This window comes from Pipistrellus kuhlii, unplaced genomic scaffold (genome assembly GCF_014108245.1).
Source record: "Pipistrellus kuhlii isolate mPipKuh1 unplaced genomic scaffold, mPipKuh1.p scaffold_m20_p_4, whole genome shotgun sequence".
In the NCBI taxonomy this organism is placed as follows: Eukaryota; Metazoa; Chordata; class Mammalia; order Chiroptera; family Vespertilionidae; genus Pipistrellus; species Pipistrellus kuhlii.
Genome location: NW_023425540.1, coordinates 73674622 through 73685352, shown reverse-complemented (window position 1 = coordinate 73685352; position 10731 = coordinate 73674622). Strand labels below are relative to the sequence as shown.

At 52.8% G+C, this 10731-nt stretch overlaps 1 protein-coding gene across 9 annotated transcripts in view; it reads right to left on the bottom strand.

Moving 5' to 3' along the window:
- Window positions 1-356: 356 nt before the first annotated feature.
- CLIP2 (CAP-Gly domain containing linker protein 2) overlaps window positions 357-10731 on the bottom strand; it is a 64357-nt gene continuing 53982 nt past the window's right edge. For 3 of the 9 annotated variants that reach the window (XM_036409277.2, XM_036409278.2, XM_036409284.2), the window contains 6 exons: window positions 10518-10601; window positions 9428-9584; window positions 6403-6562; window positions 5250-5435; window positions 4764-4826; window positions 3564-4179 (listed from right to left, as the gene is read on the bottom strand). In XM_036409277.2, coding sequence (XP_036265170.1) covers window positions 4024-4179; window positions 4764-4826; window positions 5250-5435; window positions 6403-6562; window positions 9428-9584; window positions 10518-10601 — 806 coding nt within the window. In that variant the 3' untranslated portion in view covers window positions 3564-4023. Of the gene's footprint in view, window positions 983-2556; window positions 2608-3563; window positions 4180-4763; window positions 4827-5249; window positions 5436-6401; window positions 6563-9427; window positions 9597-10517; window positions 10602-10731 lie in introns of those variants that run through there. The other 6 variants (XM_045571202.1, XM_036409279.2, XM_036409283.2 and 3 more) reach the window with 6 other exon arrangements.

Here is a 10731-nt window from a genome sequence, read left to right as displayed (position 1 = left end):
GGCACATCCCCAGTGGGATGTGTGCAGGAGGCAGCTGGTTGATGGCTCTCTCTCATCGATGTTTCTAACTATCCCTCTCTCTTCCTCTCTGTGAAAAATTAATAAAATATATTAAAAAAAAGAAAAAAGAAAAAAAAAAAAAAGATGCCTGGACCACTGGTCTGAATGCCCCTGCAGCCAGCCCGCCCCAGCTCCAAGCCGGGCCGATGTGGGGGTGAGGACCGGGGCTCCCGCTCTCCTAATACTGTGCTCCTGGCCTTGGCGGCCAGCCTCTGGCCAGCAGCTTGGAGCTGTGTGTGTGTGTTGGTGTTGGGGGAAAAGGACCTTGCACCCCAACACCTTGAACCTGGGGCTCGCTGGGCAGACAGCCAAGGGGAGCTTGTCCCAGTGCGTGAAGGAGGCTCACGATGTGGGGACGAGCCGCCCTGGGCACTGCCTTGCCTGGAAGTGGCTGCAGAAAAGGGGATCATAGTGGCTCCTGAGGCCCGGGTTTCGCTCCTTGGTGCCTGCAAGGAGACCCGGGCCCCCTCGGACCCTCTCCTGGGACAATGGCTCTCTGGAACCCGAGGGGGACCCTGGAGAAGGAAGAGAAAAAGGGAGGGTGGGGATGTGCTCAGGGTGCCAAAATGGTCCCCAGCAGCTGGTTGTGGGGAGAGGGGCTGGTCGGAGAGCCTCAGCCTCCCACACGAATTCCAGAAGCTGCTGGGTGTCCTGGGCAGACGTCGGGGCTGCGGGCTCCGGGGCCGGGTCAGGGCTGTACCGCTCTCTGTGGAAGTTCGTGCTTGAGGAAGCCTCCTGGTCCGGCAGGGGGTTGAGGGTGGGGATTGTCCAGACGGTAGGTACATTATTGTTACAAATACTGTTCTTGTCTCCAAAGTAACAGTCCTGGCCGCTGCCTGGAGGGGGCGCCGCTGGGGCAGAAAAGAGTGGCTCTGGTGTGGACGGGGTTGCTCCATGGTGGCCTTCGGGGTCAGTGCTTGTCCTGGAGAGAGCAAGGGCTTGATCAGCAAGTGGCAGAGGGGAGGAGGTGAAAAAGGAGGGGCTGGGGGAGGAGAACCACTGGTGCCAGGTAGAGGGCACAGCATGGACAAAGGCCCTGGGGTAGAAGAGTCTCTTTGCTGAGTGTTGAAGAATGGTGAGGTAGGAGGTAGGGTGGGGGTTACTTAGGGGAAGTTGAGGAGAAGAGGCTAGAGCAGGTGGGTTCGCAGAGCCCTGAGTTCCTGTGTGGAGGCTGGATCCAAGAAAATAAAAATTGGAGGCGAGACTCCAAGCCCTGGTTTTCATGTCTGCAAACTGGAATGACTCTGTGTCTCAAAGGGTTGATGAAACCACACACGGGCTGGCTATCAGCACCCTGACACTTCCCCCTACAGTTCTGTGGCCCCCCCCCCCCCCCCCCCCAATTTCTCTCTTTGGCCCTTGGCAGATTCTATGTCCAAGGTCCTCTCTCCAGGTGAGCACGTGTGCCCGGGGGCTCTCCTGTCTGGGGTGGAGGACAAGTTCCTCCAGCCTCACTTGCCCAAGATCACATGGCAAACCAGGGACAGAGCTTGTGCTGGGCTCTTTCCACCTACTGGGCTGGCATCTGGGCCCCAGGTGGGTGCCCATTACACTGTGGGTAAAAGCCGGTGTTACCTGTGGGGTGGGGCCATCAGGCACCCTCTTAAAACACAACAGTCTAGCAAAGACATAACAATCACTGGGGCCACAGGCACCTTTAGGCCCACAAAGTTCTAGAAAACCAATTTTATACCCATAATGTTACAAAACGTGGGCTTAATAGATTGCTTAAGGAAGAGAGAAAATGCTTGTTTAAAATATTCAGTGGAAAGTACAGGAGAAGAAATTGAATACAGTGTGAGACTTACTCTATTAAAATGATGTATGTGCTGCTTTGCGACCATCACAGTAAAGATTGGCTCAGGCTAGAGTCACCCCCGGATGTTAATTCCAGGGGAGGGGCTCAGCGAGGAGAGGGTAGTCACATGGCCCTACCGTCCCCACAGCCTGATTGTTAAAAAGAGCCAATAACTATGCAGGGGAGAAATCAGAGAACTCCTTGATGAGGTGATCGCAATTCACATCAGGAGGGAAAGGCAGATGGACATCATGTCCCCAGTCTGGATACCGAACACACGGCACTGACGAAGTGGTCCAGTCCGAGATGCAGGACCTGGCTCAGATCAATACAAATATACACTGAGTGGCCAGATCATTATGATCTCTGATTGCATAATAATATGGCCACTCAGTGTGTGTGTGTGTGTGTGTATGAGGCCTGGTGCATGAATTCGTGCATGGGTGGGATCTGGCCAGACTGGCGGGGGGGGGGGGGGGGGGGAATGGGCTGGTCAAACTCCTGGTAGAGAGGACAATTTGCATATTAGCCTTTTATTATATAGGATATACACTGAGTGGCCAGATTAGTATGCGTTCAGAGATCATACTAATCTGGCCACTCAATGTATATATTTCCAAAAGGAGTGGGGACTATATTTCAAAAATGCCATAAAAATCAAAGAGAAATCGAGAACATGTTCCAGATTAAAGGAGACTAACGAGACATAACAGCTAAATGCAATAAGCTAACGTAACCTGTGGAGAATCCTGTACAGAGGGGAGAATGAGTATGCAGAGTAGAATGGATATAAATCTTAGATCAACGTTCCGTTTGCTGAAATTGATAACTGTACTGTTTTATGTATAATCATGTCCTTTTACTCGGGAAATGCAGACCCAAGTGTTATGGGCCAAGACCTGCAATTACACTGAAATGGTTCAGAAAAAAATTACAGGCCTTACCACACACACAGCTACACACAGAGAGCAAGAGACGAAACACACAGGGCAACATGCTTGCAATGCAACGTGGGAAAGGGCAGATGACATGCTAGGTAGTACTACTTTTACTCTTGCAGTTTTTTGGTAATTTTGAAGTGATTTCCAAATAAAGCTAATGTTTACCCACATGCATGTACATGTACATGCACATAAAACAGTTTCGCATTATTCACAGTAGTTATGTCCTATAAAGTCATCATCTGCGCTCAATCAGCGAATGCCAAGCCACTGCTCCCGGCGGAAATATGGGTTTAGGTTCCCTCAAACCTCTGATCAGGACGTTTTAGTCAACTGATCATACATAGCCGTGTTTTATGAGTGATTCTGTGTACAGACATCTTAATTAACACATGCTGCTGACTCATTAACAACTCAAGGCCAACAGTACCGCAGGTCTTCGAATAACATCGCTTTGTTCTAATGGTGACGGGGGGAAAATCCATTCTTGGCCGGGACCACTGTCTGTGTGACATTTGCACATCCTCCCCATGTCAGCATGGGTTTTCTCTGGGGACTCTGGCTTCCCCCGACATTTCAAAGACCTGCGTGTGAGATAAACTGGCGTGCCTACACCGTCCCAGTCCGCGTGGGTGTGGGTGTGAGTGGCACTATGATGGAAGGGCGTCCTGTGATGGCGGATCCCAGCTTGTGCTCTGAGCTGCTGGGAGAGACCCAGCCACCTGTGACCCTGACCTGGAATAAAATGATCTTACCTGTTTTTATTCTTCTTAAATGTCTGTACAGCTCATGTTTATCTCCATGTTTAATATTACAAGTGTTTGGGGTCTTCATTTAGAAGTTTGGTGATGTTTTTGTGGCCAGAAATATGCCATGGGAACTTAACTCCTGTTTATATCAATTAGCTAATCGTAAAACTGGTTTTGTCATATGTCATTTCGCTTAAAGTTGCAATCTCCAAGAACCCATCATTGACCTTAAGTGAGGACTTACTGTATAATTCATGCCTGAACAAAGCTTATTTACTTTTCAAATATATTTTCATTGATTTCAGAGAGGAGGGAAGAGGGACAGAGAGAAACATCAACGATGGGAGTTACTGTTCGGCTGCCTCCTGCATGCCCCGCACTGGGGACTGCGCCTGCCACCGGGGCATGCACCCTGGCCTGGAATCGAACTGTGATCTCCATGGTTCATAGATTGACACTCGACTATTGGATCACATCATCTGGGCCGATTTAACACACAGATTTTTTGTAGGCACATAGCCATCAGTAGGCGGTCATTGTAAACAGCAGAAATCACCAAGTAAAAAGCACAAGAACGTGGAAAAGGTGGCATTAAATATATTTCAAAACGGACAGGTTTGCAGAATGAGAGCTGAACCGAGAAGGGAGAGAGCAGCCTTGTACCCCTCGGCTGGGAACATGCAGGTCAGGCAACCCAGATTTTTCTCTGCTCTGCACATGTCCATAAACAACCACAAAATTGCTGCAAATATTGATTTTGGGGTTATAAACACATTTTAGTTGCAAATTTGCAAATATGGAATCTGTGAATAATGAGGCTTGATTGTACATATCTGTGTGCGCACACACACACACACTTAGGAAAGTTCAGGAAGGCTACCACTTACAAACACCGCCGCTGGTCATCTCTGAGTAAAAGGGCTACTATAGTATTTTCTTCTTTATATGTTTTAGTTTTTTTTCTCAAAAGTTTCCCAAGAGGCATGTATCACTTTATAATAAATATGTATTTTTTAAAAACAGGGAAACAAGGTTAGAAAGCAAGAGGAATTCTGAATTAAGGTGGACTGCGTGGGTTCCTCTGAGAGACCCTACTGTGAAGCCTTTGCACGATGCATCGTTGTTTGCATTTCTGGTGACCTGTCAGGTTTTCCTGCCTGTGCAGGAGTGCGGTGGGAGTGCCACGGTGTCCCCTGGGACCAGAGAGCTCCTTACCTCTTGTTTGTGGGTCTTGTCTTGTTGGTGGATGCCGTTCGCAGAACCCGAATTGCCAATGGCCTGTAAGAGTCATGGGCAGATGCCGAGTGAGGCTCACCAGACAACAGTTCCTCGTTCGTCCACTAGATGGCGATGTCTTCTTGATAGGATCGCTCGGGCTCCAAACTGATCAGAGCTCTTGGGAATGGGGGTCCCGGGACCCACAGACCAAAGCTCTCCGGACAAGGTTGCATCTCTCCCCTTGGTCTGAGGTCCTCATGGCAAAGCCATGTACCCTTGGGCTGGGGCTCTCAGAGCACATGCCTATGTCTCTGCCCCCTAGACCAGGGTTCCCAGGATCGATAGGGTTGCCTCCTGCTTCAGACCCTTTCTGCGGACAGGGCCGCCTTCCCCTGACACTGGGGGTTCCCAGGACAGGGCCATGCTCCATGAGGACACTGCCACTGGCTTGCCTGGTCAGCCCAGCCCTGGCCCATGGCTCACCGGGGACTTGTCGGGGCTGCTCCTCAGGGCCTCCATGAGCTTCTCCACCTGCTGAGCCTGGTCCAGGGCGTCCCGCAGCGTGTCCTCTGTGCTCATCAGCTGGTGCTGTAGCCGCAGGAGCTCAGGTGCCGAGGATGGGTCGATGAGGGAGTAGCGCCTCTGATCCGAAAGCGACTTCTCTTTGTCCTACAAGTGGCCGGAGACAGGAAGAGCATGCGTGAGGGTGCAGTGTGCGTGTGTGTGAGGGGAGGGGGGCCTCCTCCAGGCAGGAAATCCTCCTGGCCCCACCCCATCGCTGGGCCAGACCCCCCTCCCTCCCCTGAGGGTCCCCACTGAAGCAGGCTCTGTCAGACGCTTCACATCCTCCAAGTTGCAAAATCCAGACGCCTTCCTCTCTCCTTGATTCTCCCCACTCCCTCCACACTCTTATGTGGGTCCCTCCTCCTGACTGCCAGACCCCATCCTATAGTGACTTCTCTACTCCTCCTCCTCTACCCGGCAGGACACAGCGGCCCCACCCATGATGGTCTCTGGAGACACACCCGCCTTTACACAAACTCGCCCCCTTCCTCCTGACACTCAGGTGTGAGCCCCCACTGCAGGGCCCCTCCTGGTTGATTACTTCTCTGGGTGGGGAGCTCACCACCCTGCAGAGCCCACCGTACCCGGGTAGGTCAGATTCTTTTCTCTCTCTTTCTCTTTTTTTTTTTTAAAGGATTATTTTATATACAGAGAGGGATTGAGAGTTAGAAACATCGATGAGAGAGAATCATCGATTAGCTGCCTCTTGCACACCCCCCACTGGGGATGTGCCCGCAACCAAGGTAAATGCCCTTGACCAGAATTGAACCTGGGACCTTTCAGTCTGCAGGCCGACGCTCTATCCACTGAGCCAAACTGGTTCGGCTGGTCAGATTCTTAGACAGCATTCCTTAGCATTGCACCCCCTAGTCTGCCACACAGCAGCCGGCCACGATGCTGCAAAAGCAGCTGCCTGTGACCCCTGCACCAGCTGCATCACTGACTGTGGTTTAAGGGACTGAATTCTCTGGGGCTTGGCGGTTCCTGGGATGGCTCCAGGAGGTCACTACTCTCCCGGCCGAAATGCAGGGCAGCCTCAGTCCCACCCTAGCGTTCCCCTGCCCCCACGTACCAGCCCCGTCAGCTTTTCACGAAGGCCCCGGATGTCATCCTTGAGTTTCTGCTCCTTGATCCGCCACTCAGCCTTGTGGACCTCGCGGCTCAGGTCCCTCTCGGGCCCTGGGGAGTGGCGATTGGCTTCCAGCAACAATACCCGCAATTCGTTCAGGCTCCTGGGGGGAGGGGAGGAGGGGCAAAGAACAGCTACTGTCACTCCCACACTCCAGCCATCTGCCAGATGCCTGGAGACGGCCACTCTGCGGAGGAGACTGGCTATTAAAACAACACCAGTGTGGAAACATGAGGTGTGAAATCATTCAACCACAGCCCAGGAGGGACCAGGATTTAGGGACGAAACACTGAAGAGGATTTGGCCTTTCCTAGAATGTTTTTGAAGTTGTTTATTTATTTTTTATAAAGGGAATATTTATTTAACTAAACATTAAGCTAAGCAAACAAAATACTCATCCAAGGGCACCCATGAAGCAAGACATTTTGAATGGCTGAAATCAGATGAGATTTCCCCCACCCCTCACCCCTATGTCAGCCCTTAACCAGCTAGCAGCAGCTGCCTGGAATACTGGGATGAGAAGGATTCTCGGGCACATCCAGGCTGTGCGGAAAGGGGTGCTGCAGTCAGTGAGCAATGTCTGCAGTGGGCACAGGCTTAGAGAATAGGACACGTTCCTTCCAAGCCTTTCCCCCTCCCTGAAACTACTATGGAGGAGAGGGAAACTCCCTCACTGGGTGGCCATGGGGAGTTGAGAACAAAGTGGAAGTCCCTTTCCTCCTCCCTCCTGCTGTGGATGTGATGGCTGGAGCTCCAGCAGCCACTCTGCAACCATGAGGAAGATTCCAAGAGAACCAGTCACTTAGCACTGATATGTTTAGCTACTGACCGTCATCCATCGCTACTCCCAGATTTCTGTTATGCGAGGAAAGTAAATCTACTGGTTAATCTGCCAAGTATTCCTAGCTGATCCTCCACTCCCGTCCTGAGCATCACAGGAGCATGGGGAGCTCACTCGTGGTGGCCTACTTCAATAAAGGAAGGCTTCAAAGAAGAGATGGGCTAAGAGCTAAGCCTCAAGCATGGACTGGACAGGGTGAGATGTCCAAAGAGAAGAAGGTAGCAATTGAGTGAGTGGTGAGGGACAGACAGAGGGAGAAATGAGCCTGTTGATAGCAGGAAGACAGACTCCTCAGAGGAGGCAAGACTGGGCTGAGCCCCGAGAATAAAGTATCAGACGTGGACAGGAGAGGATACGGGGAGCGAGACAGCAGCGGAGCCTGGACGGAGCACCCGCTGGCTGGGAGTGCATGCTGGGAAGGAGTGTTCCCCAGCTGCACCTGTTTCCCTCCCCCAGGGAAGGGCCACATTTTCCAGAGAGGTGCTAAATTTACAGCGAATCTAGCACAGAAAGCCTCAGGGTGTCATCAGACTCAACAGGACGGGAAGGGAAGAGACGCCATTTCCTTTATAAAAAGATGTTTGCACTTTCACAAGGTTCCTTTAAATCAGAGGATGAACCTCAAATGCTCACAGGGGCTGGCAGACTAGGCCCAGAAGTGGGTGTAAGTAAAACAATGAAGAGGGGGGACGACTTGGGACACGAGACCTCCCTGTCCACTGAGAGGGTGCAGGTGCTCCCCAGCAATGACTGGTTGTTGCTCTGCTAGGAGTCAGCCTATTGTTGTGAGAACTTCTGGAGAAATCTAGATTTTATGTGCTATCTTCTGATTTTTTAAATGTTCATCTATGTGTTCTTTCCCCCCTAAAGCCTCATATAGGTTATGCAAACCATGTCTATAAACTGGAACCAAGTGGTTCTCAGAGTGCAGCATAGGGAACCCTCAGGGGTCCCCAAGACTCTTTCAAGGGATCCTTGGATCAAAACTATTTTCACTATCATTTTTTATTTTATTTTATTGATTTTTTACAGAGAGGAAGGGAGAGGGAGTTAGAAACTTCGATGAGAGAGAAACATCGACCAGCTGCCTCTTGCACACCCCCTACTGGGGATGTGCCCACAACCAATGTACATGCCCTTGACCGGAATCGAACCTGGGACCTTTCAGTCCGCAGACCGACGCTCTACCACTGAGCCAAACCGGTTTCGGCTATTTTCACTATCATTTCTCATGTGCATACAATGAACTTTTTTCTTGGGGTCACGTAACATATTAATGACCTGAAAACAATATTAAAATACGCTCTTTTCTAACTACAAATCACTGTGAGGCCAGGTTTTCATAATATGCTTCAACCAAAACAACACACTGCAAAGACGGAATACAAAAATGTTAAACAATGCCCCTCGTCTCATTAGATACCTTTTTGTTTTGGAAAACAGTCGCTTTTTATCAAAAGCATGTTATTTACGGCACATGCAATTGGTTTATTATTTTTAAGTGAGTTAAAAAATATTTTTACATTCCTCACTTTTATTTTTTTTTAATTAAAAAAATATATATTTTATTGATTTTTTACAGAGAGGAAGGGAGAGAGATAGAGAGCTAGAAACGTCGATAAGAGAGAAACATCGACCAGCTGCCTCTTGCACACCCCCTACTGGGGATGTGCCCGCAACCAACCTACATGCCCCTGACCGGAACCGAACCTGGGACCTTTCAGTCCGCAGACCGACGCTCCACCACTGAGCCAAACCGCCTTCGGCACATTCCTCACTTTTAATGTCTGATGTGACAAACACAGACTAAGCAAACACAAGCTCCTTGGGAATCCTCCATACGTTTGAAGAGTTTAAAGGCAGCGATGAAGACCAAGAAGTGTGGGAGCCACTCGTCCTCCCTAAGCTCTGCTCGGAGAGAGAACTGTGTTAGGGAGGACTGGGGCCTCCTCTGAGCTTAGCGGAGGAGAGCACAGCGACCCCTGGGGACGCCAGCCACCTGTCCTACCCCGTCCCCCTTCGCCCACCTCCGGAGGACACTGGCTCGTGCCAGGTGGAGGGAGGCCAGGGCAGGGGGAGACGGCTGTGGCGGGCGGGAGGCCGGAGCACACCGCCCCGGCTACGCACCGCTCCTTCCTGAGCAGCTCCTGGCTGATGAGCACCAGCTGGCCGGAGGCGTCGTGCGTCTTCCGGGACACGGCCTCCAGCTCCGCCTCCAGGCGCCGCTTCTCCTTCTGCAGGACGTCCACCTTCTTCTCCCCCGACTTGCACTTGCTCTCCAGCGCTGAGGGTCAGCCAGCAGGAAGAAGGCGGGGTCAGGATCGCCGTGGGAACCTGTCCCCCCAGCGGGCCGGCCCAGGCAGGGAGCCCGTGTTCTCGGAGAATGTGTGTGTGTGTGTGTGTAGGGGGGGGGGGAGGGTTCCAGTGACACACTCCACTGAGCGGCCCTCGCCGGTCCCGCAGAGCCAGGCAGCCAGGGGCGGAGAGAACAGCCACAGGAAGCAGACCAGGGCCCCAAGCTCAGAGCCCGGGCCCTGGGCGGTGGGAAGCAGTCCCCCCTGAGACATGCCACTCCTGCCTGAGCAGGCATGGGCTCTAGCTGCACCTCTGCCTTGAAGGAACTAGGTCAGTTGACCTCTATTTGGAACCAGTTAGGCCCTGTGAACGGGATGGGAACCGGGGAGAGGCGGGTGGGAGCCATGTCCCAGCCCGGGGCCGCCGCACGGACACCGCCCCTGACACTGTGCTGGACAGGCAGCAGGGCCAGTCTGTCACCACGTCACACATTCCAGGCGCCCTGCCTCCCCCAGGCGCCCCCTGTCCTCAGGTCCCCTGGGCCTTGCTCTCTGCCGCAGCCCGGGCCCTCCCCCACCCCGATTCTAAAGCCCCGGCATTTCCTCCAGAGGCCAGGGCGGCGGAGAGACCGTGTCAGAGTGGCCCGAGAATCCAAAAGCCTCGGTGGTATTTCAGAACAGCGTGGCCGCTGGCGGGAGAAGCTGGCTGGGGTCCCCGAGTCCATCATGGGCCACGAAAGGGGTGCCATTCCCCCATCCCTGCTGCCCGGGGAAGTCCAGTGCAGGTGAACTGGCCCCGGCCACCTCCTCTTTGAGGCAGAGTGCGGGCGGGCACCCGACCCGGATGCCAACCCGCCCCACGCTCCCCTGGCACGTGGCCCGGGGGACAGCCCCCGCGTACGCCCTGCGGGAGGGAGACTTACCACTTACTTGGGCCCTGAGCGTCTCCGTCTGGTTCGTCAAGGCTGTCACCTCTTTGTCCCTCTTGTTCAGCTTGTCCTGCAGGCCTAGGGGAGAAGGGGGAGACGAGGGGCCATTCACACTCCACGTCCAGCAGCCGCCACCCGCCTCTCTGGGTAGCTCACTCAGAATTAAAGGCTCCAGTACCATGTGGTCTCAGGCAACCTAACGCTCAGA